The following is a 17,391-nucleotide window of genomic DNA, read 5'->3' as shown; positions in this document are numbered from 1 at the left end:
AGTTATCACATCAGAAGTTTCTTTGAGTGTAAATTTAAATTTAAATTTATGAATTCAACCACTTCAGGGAAAAAAGAAGTCAGTATTTCTCTGCAATTGCAGACTTCTAAATTTTTTTATTATTATTATTATCATTCAGAGGACTATGTACTGCATGTTCTGTAGCACTTTTTTCATTTTGCTCCCTGTGAAGGGTGACAGAGCAGGAATCACATTTTTAGTTTTCCATTTTCTGTGTGCATGTATAAAAAGAAGTATTTGTGTTATGTACTTTTAAATTTCAATTAATGCATTATGTGCCTTCAGTGTCATGGGTTTTCATACTACTTGGTGCCTCTTTTAAAGGTGCTGTTTAGGAAAGTCTCAGGTGAATCCTGTTCTGCCTTTGGATGATGATGTTGATTGTGTTGGATTCTTACAGCTAAGCCTGATGTGGGCAAAATGATCCAAAAACGTTCTTAACACAGAAAAGAGCATGAGGGAAGGCTCCTGTGGCAAGAAGAGCACAAAGATGTTGGCAGGGGATGATGAACAAGGTTCTCACTACCCAACCAGCCTTTTGTAGATGCTGCATCCTGTGTTTCCTACCATGTATGGCCTGGATGGATGGGAAGGATGTTTGTGTATCAGACCAATGTAATATCTGAGCTTTGTTTGGCCTTCCTAGGATATGTTGAGTTTGAGGGGGAAAAAAATAATCCTGTGGTCTTGGAATCTTTCATCTTTTCTAGTTCATTTTTCATTGAAACTGCCAGCAAAGAATATTGCTTTAGGACTGTGCAGTTCTGTTTGGATTCTTTTCAGTGCCAGTTTTTGTACAAAAGAAGAAATACCTCTTCACATATACTCAGGAACCAGAACAAACCAGCCCGTGCTGTACTCCGTGGTGCCACTTGTTGCTGAAAACAAGTCCAGGTATCTCTGTGCTGTACTCAGCCCATGCTGGAGGTGTAGCCTTAAAACAGGGAAGGCACAAAAAACCACAAGGAATGTCCAGGTACAAAACCATGATCAAGCTGAGGAAGAAGTTGGGGGGTTGTTTCTAAAATGTCTTCCTTGAGAAAATACCCTCCTGTTGTGGCCACAGAGCCCTGCAAGATCTCACGCACAGTCTCCTATTTCAAGGTTCTTATCAAGAACACCAAGAATAACAACTAGAGCATGTACTTTTTGTATAATGTTTATTTAAATGAAATAAATAAAACTTGTAATTCAATAAACATTGTCCTGTGTTTTTAGTTTATTGCCATAGGAGTTACAAAATGCAAGGAAAAAAGGATTTTGGCTTAGTAGTATGTAAAGACATAACTTCTGAAAAGATATAATTTGTCTAGACAATGAATCTTTCAGTAAATAGCTAATTATTGTCTTTTTATGCAGAGTTCATAATATTTTCTTTATCCCAAATTATTGTTAAATATTTTAGAAGAACTTTAGAAAATTAATTAAATCCCCATTTTCTTCTCTCTTTCAGCTACTATGACAGGCTTTCTTTCTACAAGTACAGAACAAGCCAGTCTCAAAATTCTGAGAAGTCTCTCCATATGGAATTCTTCTTAATTTCCATTCTGAGCTACTCAGGTATGGTTTGTGCATTGCTCAGCATCAAAACCTGAGTGATGACCTCATCTTACCTCCTCCATTGAAACCTCTTGGGGTACAACCATTGATTCAAATCTAATTTAAAAAATATTATAAGAAGCAGTTGGATACACCTAGAAATTTATAAAGCTATAGGTTTCTCTTATCTCCATTGCAATGATTTTCTTTAGAAGTTTCATGGGATAAGCACATCTTCCTGAATCTGAATATTGTTCCTGTATGTTTCTGACTACTAGATACTTTCTGAATTCAAACTTTTAATCCCTAAACTAATATTAAGTCAGAAACAGCTTGAATTAATCTTGTAATACTTCAAATTTTAAAAGCTTTACATCTCATATTAGTGTTTTTCTCAGAAATCATAAGGGTTTTTTGTTTTTTGGTGTTGTTTTTTTTCTGGCTTCATAAGTATAAAAAGAAAACCAAAATTAACCCTAAGGCTTCCATCTCAGTGCAACAGGGGTTAGTCCCAAATCTAATACAAAAGAGTGTTAATATACAGACCCTCACCCTGTTTCTCTCCCCCTGGTTTTTCCTTTGTCTCATATTTTGTGTATTTATCTCAGGAATTCATTTCAAGGATCCACATGTTTTGAAGAGTGCTGGTTATTGGAAGTTTGGGGTTATAAAGTAGAAATGCTGTAGTTTTTTAATAGAATGTAGTTTTGTGAATGAGCATCTTTCTGTATGATGCTTGATATAAGTTTTAGAGCCACTAAACCACATATGGTACATTGTTGATTTTATATAGTGTGAACTAACAAATGTCATAAAAATAATACTATTTACATCTTTAGTAATCTATTAGAAAAAGTAAACAATCATAATCAGCATTATGATAGTATGTCTCATCTTAAAAGTGCTCAGCAATGTTAGTTAAATTACAATTTAAAATTAGATTCTGTATTTATATATTAATTCCTTTGATTGCTACTGGATGACACTGGATTTCAGAGAAGAAATCCACTTTTCACATGGAAAATCTGTAATAAGCTTTTAAGAAGTTTTTTGGTCCAAGACTGAGGATCTGATGGGTTTTGCAGTGAGTTCCATTTTGGTGGTTTTTACAAAAGCTTGTTTCTTTTCATAATATGCAGCTTCATTAATAAATGTTGGGTAGACTGTACAGTCCCCGTCATATGCAATTACTTCTCCATCAAGAGTCAAAAACAGAGGATCACCTTTGGTCATTGGCTGCCAGTCTTGGTCCTTACAGAAAGAAAATAAATAGAAGATAGTTAATTTCAAGTTTTTGTATATTCTGTGTGATTTCTGAGTTTATGCTCAATAATTAAATTATCTGGAGTTAATGGCAAAAGCTTTAAGAAGAATTCTCTTTAGCCTTCAGTAGGTCATCTCAGGTTTCTGGCCCTTGTTTTCAGGCTTGTATAGAACCCACTAATTCAGGTGAACTAAAAGGGAACTGCAGATGGATTAAAAACAGATCCTCATTTTAGAATTCAAAATAAGACTTATAGTTCAAAATATAAGCTATGCTATGGCCTTCTTTTAATTTTTAGATTCAAAAGTGATGTTGGTAAAATATACTACAATGTAGCAGAAACAACACAGGAATACTTACAAAATATCACAAATGGAAACTGTTTTAGAATTTACCTGCAATTTAGGGTGAATAACAGCAATAACTTCATCATTCTTATTCCTGGGATAATCTACTTTCTCCATAATTTTAAAAACCTCAATTGTACATGGTGGAAATTCCTTTCCTAGAAAGAATAAATGGGATTGAATGTCAGAATGAACAACTGCCTGATAAAAAGAACAATGCATTATTTATTCTCTTTAGAATGGCTTGAATCATTAAGTTGTACCTCATCAAAGTTTACACACTAGTCATTAGCTCATATATCATAAAAATATCTAGCTCCAGGGTTTTTTGTCCCCTTGAAGTCAAGTTGCAGAAAGATTGTTCAGTCAAGTACTGTAGCATATGTAGCCCAGATCTAAATTTAGTGCTCAAAAGGGTACAGTACACTTAAAAAGATATATTTTGTAGATTAAGAAATCAATGAAAAACCTGTGTTTACTAGTACTGCACAACACAGAATGGTAGTGGTGCTATTTAATCTTTACCATTCCAGCACAATAATGGAGATTCTGACATGCAAGACTATTTTCTTTTCCTTCTACTTCCAAAAAAAGGCCAAGTTTACATAGTTATAACAATGTTACAGAATTTACTGACTTCAATTTTACATAACAATGCACAAGAGGCATGTAAATTAAACAGTATTAATTCATGTGTTCTCCATGTACCTACTACAATAAATACTGTTAACTAGTATTTCAGGTTTTCAAGGTAACTGTAAGATTAAGATCAAGTATACTAATTGAATCTTCAGAAAGAGGAAATATCCAAAGGAGCTAGACAGGAATTCTAACTCTCTGCCACCACACTTTGGTGGTCTAGAGAACAGTCCTTTTCCCCCTGCCCCTTTCTCCCATTTAACTGTAAAATGCTGCAGCCCAACCTGTTTTTAAACAAAATACTCTCCTGAAATAGTCAACTGACATGACACAGGAGGCTATTTCCTGAGATTACTTACTCTACCTTCATTAAAAAGTTGCACAAAATCAAGGCCATGTTTGATAATCTTCCTCATTTTGTCCAAAATATCAGCTCTAAGAACACCTTGTGGCTGGGGACCCACCTCCACACCTGTTTGCAAGTAAGGGAGATTATTAAAATAACAATAATATATCACGTTTATTTTACACAACAAAATTAGACACCTTATTTAGTCTGTGTTTTATGTTTAAGAGGAATTGTAAAGTGCAAAAATGTTATTTTTAAGGCAAGGAGAAAATTTAGCACACTGGTCAGGATCAGTTTAAAGAACCATGTGTAATTTTTGAGTGTGCTACCAGGGTAAGAGGAAAATATAAAAAGCAATCTAATTATTTTTTATTCCTATGTTTATGATTCCATACATGAAAAATTAACCACTTCTATGCAGAACATCATTTCCCCCTTTTTTTATCACACCTCCCCTTTCCCTCTTCTTGACCCAACAATCAATGTTTCAGCCAAGGCTTTTTTTAGAGGATGTAAACATTTCTGAAGCTGTTACTTCTTCCTTATCTTCATAGATGATAAATATTTTCTGCAAACAGTGGGTTAACTGAGTTTTAAGAATTTCTATCTGGCTTCTGTATTTTGCTAATCAAGGTTAAATCAGAACTCTTCTGAAGAGATAATGATAGACATTTGATGCGGTAAATATTTTGTCAAACAAAATAGCTAGTGGTGATCAAAGCCCCCTGCATAACATAATGAAATGAACAGATCTGGAAACAGGCATCTTTTAAAAGAATTCGTGGTGAGTTAGAGCAGTATTTATTTTTTATATTTACCAACAGGATGTTGTGCTACAGATCGAGTTGTTGCATATTTCAAGCTAGGATGTTCAATCAGCAAAACAGGACAGTGTTCTGGAGCCAAAGCATTCTGTGGAGATGGTTTAAAAACGTCTTTTGTTATGCAAATATTTTCAAATGTTGTGCCACAAAAGATTACTGATGCAGAAGGGATTTACACAATGTCTTCAAGATGTTGCCTTTATTTCATGGCCCTCAAAGTAGGACATCTTTAGAAAACATACAAGGCTGTATTTGTTGTCTCCTTCCCATTAACTCATGCCAGGCATGCTCCACTGAACTTTGCTGCCTCCTAAGAAAACTGAGCACAGTTCTAGCCTTAAATTGCTAACAGGAAGAAAAACCTACTCATCAGTGTTCCAAAACTTAGAATCAAAATACTGTGAAGCAGATTTCAAGTGTGGGTTCTTTGTGTGTTAGACTTAAATTCCCTTACTGGGACACAGGTTGTGAATTAAGCCTTATTTAAACTGTTTTGACCTAGAAATCTCAGGCCTCTTCCCTGGTACTTGCTTACTTTATATCACTTCAAATATTTCATAAACATTTAAATGGGATGCATATAATAAGAAAAAAACCCAAATATTCAAATGTATGATGTTTCTATGGGGAAAAAATAACTTAGATTCCACAGTGTTGGCCTAATCTTAATTTCATCAGTCATTGTCCAGGTTACTAGTACTTAAGCCAGCACTTTTGCAAACCTCACTCTACCAATATTTATCAGCTTCAAGAACAGCAGAATCAAACAGCTTCCAACGACTTAGCACTGTTCCTGTAAATACTGATGAAGGGAGCATTTGTCATCATTTGTTCCATTATTTTTTTCATGTCTTTATTTCAGAAAATTAATGTTTAACTATTTAGCATGTGCGACCCAAATTTATCCAAGTTCCTGACAGATCAGTGTGAAAGCAGATTAAATTACATTAATTTTCATAGATGTTATTCTGAGAATTCCTCTTTGCCCATCAGTCTTAACACTCATTTAAATAAGATTATGATTAGTTCAGATCTGAATTACCTGATATTATAATCAAATTATTAATTATCTCTGATGAAAAAGACCATCCTATGAGTGATTAAATATTTTAAACAGTTTTGCAGAATGAAAAATAGTATCTTTAAAGAAACTACAAGATAATATATAATAATACAACATTAAAACTAATAATCTATTTTAATAGTTCATGTAAATTAATTTTACCTTGATATAATGAAACATTTGAATTGTAAAGTCATCCCTGGAGTTTTCAAGAATAAGGGTACCACCCATGTTAGAAGTGGTGTTGTGAAGGTCAAAAATAAGGTCATAGGCATCATCACTACCTTTTGGACCAAATATATGATTGATTTCCTGAGCCCTTCTCACTTCATATGGAATATCTTCCACCTCTGTCCTGCTGTTAATATCAGTACAAAGAAATTAGTAAACTCATTCCATGGCTTTGCAGTCAACAAAATATGTTTACCCTTTTCTTTTTACTATAATTCCATCATTGACTGGACTTGAAAACACCTATTTAATTACCAAACTGATGAATTTGTGGTTGAAAAAAGCAAGTGATTGTTAAACAGGTCTTACTATTATTTATCTTGTGCAGAAGTGTAGTAAGAATTTTTCAATCTGATTTTGGCCCCAGACTGTTTAATTCTCTCTTATTTCTTTACATCCCCAAAATTTCCCCTATGCAGAAAACTATCTCAAAATTTATCAACAAACTTAAACTTCTTCCAAGACTGGATCCACCTCCCACTGAAGGTGGGATTCAGTATTGGTCTGTGCCCTTTTACCTTGGACATCCCTCACCAGCCTCTGTAACTTGCTTTATTACTTGTCTTCTCATATTCTGATCATACTTCTACAGCCTTTTCTTTTGAGTCCTCATGAACCTCCAAGCTCATGGAAGGTTTTGCTACTTCAAATCTATTCCTCCAAAGTTTTAATAATGAAAATGTTCCAAGCCTAAGGAAAGGCCTGGGATCTGCTTCCTGTCTATGTAAGACCTCTAGAGGAAACTCCTGTTATGACACAAACACATCTATCTTATATACTACCAGTGTACAAAGATGCTGTAGGTTCAGACATGCTCTGCATATACAGCAAAGCTGGTTTTGATGAGCAGGGTGAGACATAATCCAAGTTAAATACAGACACATCCAGTATCTTCTGGATCAAATTCAGTTTTCTTTCTCAGAACAGCACAAGATTTGTGATATTTTAAATTTGTAAGAAATGCTGGCATTAAGTTGCATGAACATTTTATTAAATACTAACAAAACATCTTAGTAACTGCATGGATATATAAGCATCAGAAGAGGTTGCTGAGGAAAATTACCATATCAGCACTGCTGAAGTATTAGAAATGGCAAGACAGAATTTATTAGGAATGTTTAGGTGCAGCTGATCTGGTGGGAAGTGAGATGGATTAGAATTTTTCCAGGAGACCCTCAAGCTCATGTTTCTATGTTTATTATTCTGTATATCACATAATCTACCTTTTTATTCTTTTCTTCTGTCTTTAAAATTCAAGGTTTCTTCACAGAAAACTGTTAATACTTCTTACTGAAGCCAACAGGACTTCAGCCATAACTTACAGTACCATTAGGATTTCACTCTCTTATTTTCTAAAATGATTAGTAATGTTGAAGAGTCTACACTTCAAGGGATCAGGTGGAGGTATTCGAAACAGTCAGTAGTGCTGTAATAGGACTGAGCAACTTAATAGGATTTAGTGAGGAGTATTAGTTAAAAAATTAAGACAACCTGCAGGTGTTATTTGTTTTTTCAAGTGTTCCATCTTCAAAGAAGCTGAAAACAAACATTTTTTTTGTATGTTTGTTCTATGTAAGCAAGTAAAAGAATGGCCTCAATACATGTTAAAAAGTCTGTTTATCTTGTATGTAATAATAAACAACAAAGTGCCAAGATGAAAAGCCAGATAAAAAGACATGCAAGGTAAGAACAATAATGTTTATAAAATTTATGTGATACATGTTTCTTTAAGTGATGTTCACCTGTACCTTTCTGAAGCATAACTACCTGCTTAGCATGCAACCATGCCAAGCATAAAAATGTTTATACAGAAAAGTTCACCTCTGGAATAGCTGTATCAGGAGCAGAGAAACATAAAATCCCATAAAAAATGTAAAATCAATTGCTATTTTACAGTAATTATAGCTTGCATTTCTTTTAAAAGTAATTTAAATTACTGGGACTTTGTGGCTATCCTTTTGCACAGAATACATTTCTAACTTTGCTAATTTCAGGTTTTAATCTTTTACTGTATATAACTGAAATTAAATACACTTCCCTGAATTGTATGCCATTCTTTCAGATACTCAAATGTCTACCTTTAAATTGCTTTTATCTGCTCTATTCCTGCAAGTGTAATTGTATTCAGAAGAGCTCCAAAGCTGAATTGCACAAAGAAGATGTGAGAAATGACTTTTCAACTCAAAACAGCAGCACTTAAGTTTACACTAATGCAGCTAATCTGATACTAATTTAAAATGCTGTCTTTAAGATTGTGTTGGTTTGAGACCCATTGTACTAACAGTCATTTTCAAATGAATCTTTTAACACTCATACAGTTTGTTCTCTTTGGGTAAAAGGTCAGTAATTTCAGTAATGTGACTGCACAGTTAAAATAGTAATGGAACTTGTGTTAACATTTTAATCTGGAAAGGAAGCTCCTTACAATAAAAAAAAACCAGAAAAGTAAAACAACAGAAAGTACAACTATTCTTACCCAAGATTATCAGGGTCAAAAACACGGTTCAGGTCACAGTCAATGTATCTAGTGCATTTCTTCACAGCTCTTGGGTTGGTAAGAAATGGTTTCACTTCTATTCCTGTTCTTTGGATCTCAGCTCCATTCTCTTGCCAGTGCTTGACCAAAAACACCCCTGATAACTCATTGCCATGAGTTCCCCCGAAGACAGCAACCCGTCTTACCGGGGCTTTAACAACAGAGGAGGAAGTCATGCTTTTCAGCAGCTCTAAGAATTGCTGAAAGCAAAACAGAAAACAGCAATCAAGTAAAACTTTTGTCTAAAAAAAAAAAAAGTAACTCTTTTAAATAGGAAATTCTTTTAGCCTATTTAGGTTAGGTGTGAATGAAAGTGAATTAATGTTTCTCTACTGGTTTTAGACTCTGGTTGTGAGGCGGGGAGTTGCTGTCACTCCTCCCTCCTGAGGAGCCCTCCCCTTCATTTACCATATTTAGTAATGTTTCCAAGTGTATTGCACAGTTCAAAAGTTAACTTACCCAGGCAATCTATACTAGTATATGATGTATGGGTAAATGCTGTACTAGTGACAGTACACTTTTTAATATAAACTTTAGTAATAAACTTCAATATCTCTGACTTCTTTGCGTTCCAAAGTAGGTGTAACAAGAACACTTCTGTATGTTTGAAGTTACATAAGCACTACAGCATACACAGGCAGAATGAGTTAAAAATGAGAAAAAAACAGTAAAATATGAATCATATCTTGGCTCTAGATCAATGCATAATGCTGAAACATCATGTACTTTCATCTAAAAAAACAAAAACAGATGAGTTCCTCTAAGCATGTTGTTGCTTGTATAACCTTTTTTTTAATTTCTGTTTTATACTACTTGAAGAACAGTGATTACATGGAACAGTAGCTGAAATTAAAGTGCAATTTATCCACCACTGACTTACCTAGTATTCCTGGCTCTTGTTCTGCCTGGAGATCTGCTAACAGACCTGTAACACATTGAGACAACTGTGCTAGTGATGACCCTTCTAACTTCTGCAATCCCTTATTAAAAAGGAAACAGATATAGACCACAATAGGACAACAATTGTCTTCTTCCTCTAACAAAATTCTTAGTCAACAACTTGACTTTTTCCATTTCTGAAAGCATTCATTTATGAAGGGAAACTTCAGACAAAGAGCAGCCATAATTTCCATCATGAGGATCAAAACATTTAGAATGAAAGGTCTTAATAACAGAAAGTAAGTTTTATTGCTGTAAACGACAGAATTATTTGCAGCTTAGAAGGGTTAGCTTTACAACCTAGAAGATATTAAAAATGTTACACTGCAAGGGAATAATACATGTTTATTGGACAATTTTATTAAGATTATACTCTAGTGCCTGGGAGAGGCTTTATAACCCACGATGATGGATTGTACTTCTATGAAAGGAAAACTAAACACAGGACTTAGCTAGACAACTTCTGCCTGGAATACATTTCCTAGAAAAGTTGCTCTCTCTGTTTCAGCTTATGCAGACAGATTTGCTGAACTTTACAGTGAGTTAATGCAGAGAGACTGTTTACTTAAACACTCACATGTATTACTGCTGTACTTAGAAGCTGTCTGATATTTAATCATAGTGAGTAATTTATTAAACAAAGCAGTAAAGTTGTATTTGACAGCACTGGACAGTCTGTTCTGTCCTTTGACCCTTTGGTCTCTTCAGCAATGGTGCCAAAATGGCCATTTACACGCCATCTGAAAAATGACTCACTCTCTGAATCTTGGTTTGCTGAATTTAACAATCACAGCAGTCTGAAGAGTAGAAGGCAAAATACAGACTTGCAGTGGTAATACATACAGCTTAGCTTTTATTGCTGATGGCACTGTAGTGGTTATAATTTCTTGCAAAACTGAATGAGATACAGAGATCGTTTGTGCACTTACCTCATTCAACATGCAAGAAGTTTGTCTCCTAAGAAGAGGTTTCTTAGAACAGATACAGTGCATTTCCAAACATGAGTTTAGGAACTAAAGCCACTGAGGCTTCTTTTATGCCCTTGGAGCAACTTAACTTCCAAAAAGCTTTTAACTCCTGGTATCCCAGGACATTACAAGCACCCACGAATTTGTGGCATAAATACAGACAAGTGAAAAGCTTTCACTCTTCTGAATTACACACCAGGACCAATCCCTTACCCCTGTGATTTGCCAGTACTTATACCTTGAAAAAATACGTAGGATCCTATTTAGTTTATTAAGAATTCAGATTGTTTTTATTTACTATATACAAATATCTTGGGGGTGCATCTGAAATCTTAGAATGGATGCCACAAGCTGAAGAACATTTGCAATAGTAAAATATAGGTGAAGTCTGGCTATCGAAGTCACAAAGGTGTGTGTATATAAACATATATATATGTAATATTACATTTTATGTATGTGTAACGTGGTTCACCAAAGCCTTCCAAGGCAGTAGATGAAGAAATAGGTTTACAAATAAAGGACAAGCTCCAATCCTGCTGAGTGGCAGGATTTTACACAGGAACCAGAACAGTATTTGTGAAAAGCCGCGTGTAAAACCCAGGCTTGGTGGCTGAAGAGAAAACCGGCGTGAAGAACACAGGTGGCTTTATTTATACGAATGTCTGCGTGGACATATTCGGCTCCCGTGCCTGGGGTGCTGAAGATGAGCAGAGGTAAGGTTGCCTGAGGTGATTAACTCACCCCGCCCTGCCCTCAGGCCGCGGCCGTTGGTTTTGGCGGGCTTTACCTCAGCGCCGCGGGCTGCGCCGGGAGGGGCGCGCGGGCGTCTCCTCCGCCCTTCGCTTTCCTCTCAGCCCCGGTGCTGGGGTTGGGTTGCTCCTCTCGAAGAGGGTACAGAAAGCAAAGCTGCTAAGCTCCTGGGGTTTTATTTTAAATGAGTGTCACTTGCTGATGGCCGTTAGGCTTCCTGGTTTAAACTGTGTGGCAGCGATGAACTAGGAGCTGCTGTCGTGTTGACACACACGTAATGGATGCAACTCAGAAATAAAGGGTGAATTGATCTGTTAGTCTAGCTGTGGTAGATAATTGTGCTTAATTCTTATCAACGCGTTTAACAGCTGCATATGGAAAACTGCCAGATCAAAATAAATGCAGAGGTAATACCTTACTTAGATGCACAAGGACGTGGTATTATTAACTTGCCACTAAAAGCAGCAGGCACCAGTTACTAAAAGATTAGGACTAATGCTACATGTAGTCTGTGTAGAATCTTCAATGTATGCAGTGATATATAGACAATTACAAGTAGAAAAAAAAAACAAAAAAAAAGCAAATATGGCAAACTACCTGTAATATGCTAACATATATTTTTTCTAGTCATAATAACTGGCTGATAATAATGGGGGGGGGGGTTTGCATGTGAAGCATTTTATGTATGAAGAAATCGGATAAATCAGTTTACGCTGTCTGGTTATCTAACTTCCACACAGGAGATTTAGAGTAATCAATACTTTTTAGCCTATTGAGATTCAGCAGAGAAATGAAGAGGAGCCTTGCTGACACTTCAACTCGCCCCACAGCAGGTACCAGCCACTCTTTTGTGCTCTACCATTTGTTCCTCATTATGCCCTTTCATATATATTCATATATACACACATACATGCATGTTCATAGAGGATATACAGTATTCAATCCTAGACCCCCTTTTTCTGAGTTGACTTGCATGGGTTATGTGGTTTATTGTGGCACAGGGTAAGACTTCGAATAGAGTCAAGGGACTGGTCCCTAAGGGAAAAGTTTCATTCATGGAATTATGTGCAGGGCAGAGGTCTATGAATATAAATTCTGAGGCAATGGCTGATCTGTTCTGTGTTTATGAAGTGTAACTACTATGGGTGAGGTAAAATAATTGTTAAATATTTTTATTTACGTATTTTAGGCGTAAATTGTGTATCCTTCTGCAGTTGGTATGGTATTATTATTTGAATTTTAATTACAGGTTGTCTTCCTGTACCTCTTTTCAATCAGAAGAAAAGAAATAGGCAGCCCCTTACTTCAAATCCACTTAAAAATGAGCCAGGTACCAGTTCTGGGACTCGTGCTTATGAATTTTCTCCCACATCATTTGGTAAATAAGACCTATATACATATATATTTAATTGCTCCAAATCAAAATAAAACTTGACTTCATTATTGTATTTTATTAAATTAGAGATTGTCTTTGTCAAGAATTATATGCATCCTTTATGTTTATTTCTGAAAAGTTCATTATGTAAAAAATGTCCTTCAGGAAATTTCTTTCTCCTCTGTACAATTGAGCTTTTTATACTTTGTGCCTAGAGGGAGTTTGACTCTTTGTGTGTTAAAAGAATGAAGTAGCACTGGCATTTAAATGGAGTCTCTTGAAACTCTGACCTTTTGTTTTCAGCTGATTTCAATCAGCATTCAAGTCCTGTATTACAAGAAGAAACATTTATAAGATGTCTTTCTTGGAATTCAGAAGAGAACCTCTATTCTTCAAATTCTCCTTGGAAAGAATGATGCAGAATTCTGCCTTTAGTACTTCTCTTATGTTTTACTTATAATAATTAAAAAGTTTACTTATAATGAAGTGAAAGTCTGTGCAGAGAAGTCTGATGTCTGTAATTTAACCATTGATTAGAGAAGCCACACAGTTGTTAGCAGTTGCTTTATAATTACAGATATCAAAGGATCACATCCCCTTGGTTTTTTCCCTTCTTCTTCCTGTGTGAGACTATTTCTGGACCATTAAGCAGATAACGAATAGGAGCCCTAAGCAGACCTAGTACCTTTCAATCTTTTCAGTTTGTATCCATATTAAAGCCTTTGTCTTTTGAGAATTAGGCTGGGGAGCTGCAAACCCTGAAGTGGATGAACTACAGGAAGCAGCAAACAACAGGTATGTAAAAGCAGAATATTTGTTGCTTATTGATTTTTGTTTGGATACTGCTTTTTTTCAAAAACTATCATCAGTGTGTCTGTCTTACAATAAAGTTGCTACTATGTCACTGATATTTAAACTTCTCCTTGAAAGCCGAACAGATCAGAGGGCTCCTTCCTTTATGAAGCCACCAAATGCATCAAAGTCTAATTTAGCAAATGCTGGAAAAAACTTGTCTGCCTTCAGGTTGGTCAAGCCTTTAATTTTTATCATTCTTCCTTAACCAGAATTTTTCTCATGTGAAAATGTGTTAAATTTTCCATGCACTTGTAGCATTCAGAGAAACCCTTTTAATTCTCAGATCATCCCTGATGATCATTCCATCGTGCTTATGAGCCAAAACCCACTGAAATGAAGTATTTTTCAGGTGTACCTAATGAGGCCTATAAATTAGATCTAATATCAAGCCTTGTTATCAGGCCTCCAATTCATTCTTACCAGAAAAGTTGATTGAATTTTGCTGCTCTTTGATGTAATTTTTTGAGATTCCCCTTTTCTTGAAGTTCTGCCCACTTTCAAACCACATTCACCGGTGGACTTAAATAAGTTTCTCTCAGTGTGCATTAGGGCAATTGTGTATCAAGACTTCTAGTTAAACCTGAATATAATTCTGAACTCTGTGCTTTTCTAAACAATGGAAAAGCAGGAAAGCCTCTTGCCACGTTATTAATTTTCTCTCTTCCCTTCCTTCTGTTCATTTCCAATGACAAAAAGAGAGTGACTGTTTTAGAGAACTGTCTCTAAAGGCAAATTGCAATGAAGGTGAAAAGAATTTCTGAGCCACCCTTATTATTTCTAACACCCTTCATTTTATAAGGTCAGCACTAGAGATTGTAGAAATATTTCTTCTGTGCTGGTGGTAGAAGAATTCAGAAATATCACTGCGAGAAGAAAATTTATTTTAGAGTTATGGAAAATATGTGAATCTTGGGTCAGGAAGGATCCCTTACATGGGGCAGGCCAATAATTAAGCTTTCAAGGCCTATTGAATTCAGCTGGACTTGGCACAGATGTCACTTCTCTATATATGGAAAAACTTGCATGTATGCTCAAGTGCTTTGAGTCTGAATATTTAACAGATGTTTTAAAATAAAACAACAATACAGAGATTACTTTTAACTACATATCTGAGTATTCATAATACTGTCATACTGAACTGTGTCTTATGTTGCACTGCAGGGCAGAAGAGAACACTCCCAGTACTAAAATTTGGAACAGAAACGAGTGTAATCCTTTAAGAAACACAATAGGTTCAAGATCTGATAGTGGCATTGGTCGAAAGTTTGAGAGCCCTTCAAATACTTTGAAAACTCACCATCTGCAAAAAAACCCTGATAATTTTAATTCATCTCAGCATATCAAAACAGAAACCCGGCAAACTTACACATCTAAAGGACAATGGCCAGTAAAACCTAACAGTGCTTCAAAAAGTCTGCAGGATCATAGTCTGTCATACAAGTTTACTCACAATATTCAGCAAAATAAAATGAATGAAAACCAATTTGATTGTGTGCCAACAGTCAAAAGTCAGGTAAGCTTATTAGGAAAGTTAATAGGAAGATACACTGAAGAAAAAGAAAACTCATCAGTCCTGGCTGCCTTAGTAAACCCTTCAGTTTCTAAATATTTAAAAATGAGATTTTCATACTGTAATAATCTACAGTCTTGAGCATATGAATTGGTAGGGGGTTGTTTATACAGTCTGAACAAATACACTAATTTTAATGTAAACATTGGATATTTAACATAATATATAAAGGGCTATGTGCTTTTTAAAACTGTGTGTGTATCTCTAACTGGAGTTCTCATTTTTCTTCCAAAAGGAGGTTTCATTACCTCAATTAAAAATTAAAGAGAAAAAGAATTCTTTGCGAATCGTATCTGCAGTCATTGAAAGCATGAAGCACTGGAGTCAATATGCTTATAAAACTCCACTCTTGTTTGAAGTTTTAGGTAAGCATGGTAGATTGTGCTGTAACTGGTAATAACGGTAGGACAAGAGCCAAGAGAGAATATTATTAACTGTAGGAACAATAGCTGAAATACCTAAACCCACATAATACTGGGATGAGCACCATCTAATTTTCCTTCATTCAGATATGGAATATGACTAAAGTAGGCACAAAATTAATAGTTATCCTCCACCATTTGAGCTCTTTCTAGCCTGTTTTTTTCTTTCCTTGATTTTAGAATGTGTTACAATACATTTTCCTGTTAAAGAGGAACCTTCTGTAGGGAGGCACAGTTTTACAGTCATTTTTAATGCAGTTAATCTGGAAATAAATTCAAGTGTGCAGCTCTTCTAGGTGTAGCTTACTCTAGGTTGTTTCTCTTTGTCATTTTAATTATGGTATCTGAGAAATGAATATGACCAAAGACTAATTTTAAATCAAGGTGAATAAGAATATACAATGTAACAGTATCCTGGAAAACTGCATCAACAAGGTTGAAAATATTTAAAGTTGATTTGCATATGAAGATTAATAAAACTTAAAAGATTACTGTGTTGTGGTCTGTTTAACAAAGGAATAGCCTGTTTACAGTTGTGGGTAAGAAAACCACATTTGGTCACTTCCAGTGCTGTAAGCACAAGTTTTCACAGAAAGCTTAGAGCTGACTTGATATATCATAGTGCTGTTGTGTAGTAAGTGCTGTCATGATCTCTTTGTATGTCATACTTAGTACTGCTCTGATGGTTTATTTGTGCTGAATGGTACAGGCACGCTTGATTCTGCAGTCACAACTGGAGCATATGCGGCCAAGAATTTTCTTCTGAGAGATGGAAAGGAGAGTCTGCCTTGTGTATTTTATGAAATTGTAAGTATTCCTGTGCCCATACATAGCACAGACACCAGTAGATATAATAGCATGTTGTTCTGGTAAGATAGAAAGTTGTTGTGTAAAAGGAGAGCTGGATGCTTATACCATATTGTTCCCAGGCTGCTCTAGAGCCATCCCCAGACTTCTATTTCAGCAAAAAAAGGTAGGAGTTTCAGTTCAGCTTCTAAATAGTTGATAGTGACAAAAAAGTTGGATATAAATTCCTTCTGTGTTTGAGGTAGTTTTCAGAAATCCACTAATGTCTAACAACCAGACATTTTGAAAGCTTTTATGTTAGAAAGGTGTGTAATTTTTTGTTTATTGTGCTTTTGATGAAGGACCGGGACCTTCCAAGACTAATTAGAGGTCGAGTGCACAGGTGCATGGGCAACTATGACATAAAAAAGAACCTTTTCAAGTGCTTCTCTGTAAGACCAGCAACTATGCAAGAACAAAACACTTACCAAGATTTTGTTAAAATTTCTGATGTTGAGATGACAGCATATGTAAAAACACTGAATGAAATTTAAAAGTTAAAGCAGTTGTCCAAAACTGATTTTCACCAATCATTGCCCATAAAGGCTGGGCATCCTAAGGAGGCATTTAACAAAACTAATACTGAAAATCTAATTAAATAATTGAAAATATCACTATACTGTGTTATCCAACAAATGTTAGTAACAATGTTTTGTTTCCACTGTTACATTTATCTTTCCCAGATAAATATGCAATAACAGGGTTTTCTTATGTAGTGGATTTGATTTTACTGGAGAAATTCTGAATTAAAATGTTGAAGTTTTGTAGTAGTGCAAGTGTCTTAGAAGACTATCAATACTACCTTAGATTGCTTTTCAAGATGTTAACTTTTCAGAAATTCCTTCAGCACCTA

The 17,391-nt window shown here is 35.3% G+C and overlaps 2 protein-coding genes across 2 annotated transcripts; one reads left to right on the top strand and one right to left on the bottom strand.

Annotated features, from left to right (window-relative positions):
- Positions 1–2,534: 2,534 nt before the first annotated feature.
- Positions 2,535–8,989, bottom strand: ASPA (aspartoacylase). Its single transcript, XM_010009077.1, has 6 exons — positions 8,754–8,989; positions 6,209–6,404; positions 4,978–5,071; positions 4,175–4,282; positions 3,220–3,329; positions 2,535–2,811 (listed from the first exon to the last, which is right to left on the bottom strand). The coding sequence occupies exons 1-6, from the start codon at positions 8,987–8,989 to the stop codon at positions 2,599–2,601; spliced, it is 957 nt and encodes a 318-aa protein (XP_010007379.1). The 3' UTR covers positions 2,535–2,598.
- Positions 8,990–12,260: 3,271 nt separating this feature from the next.
- On the top strand, positions 12,261–17,032 carry SPATA22 (spermatogenesis associated 22). The gene is made up of 7 exons (XM_010009076.1): positions 12,261–12,303; positions 12,720–12,848; positions 13,586–13,640; positions 14,901–15,213; positions 15,506–15,635; positions 16,402–16,499; positions 16,841–17,032. The coding sequence occupies exons 1-7, from the start codon at positions 12,261–12,263 to the stop codon at positions 17,030–17,032; spliced, it is 960 nt and encodes a 319-aa protein (XP_010007378.1).
- The last annotated feature ends 359 nt before the right edge of the window (positions 17,033–17,391 follow it).

The sequence above is a fragment of the Chaetura pelagica genome, unplaced genomic scaffold, assembly GCF_000747805.2.
Source record: "Chaetura pelagica isolate M959 unplaced genomic scaffold, ChaPel_1.0 scaffold72, whole genome shotgun sequence".
In the NCBI taxonomy this organism is placed as follows: domain Eukaryota; kingdom Metazoa; phylum Chordata; class Aves; order Apodiformes; family Apodidae; genus Chaetura; species Chaetura pelagica.
Note: the sequence above shows the minus strand (reverse complement) of the source record. Positions and strands in the feature narration are given on the sequence as shown.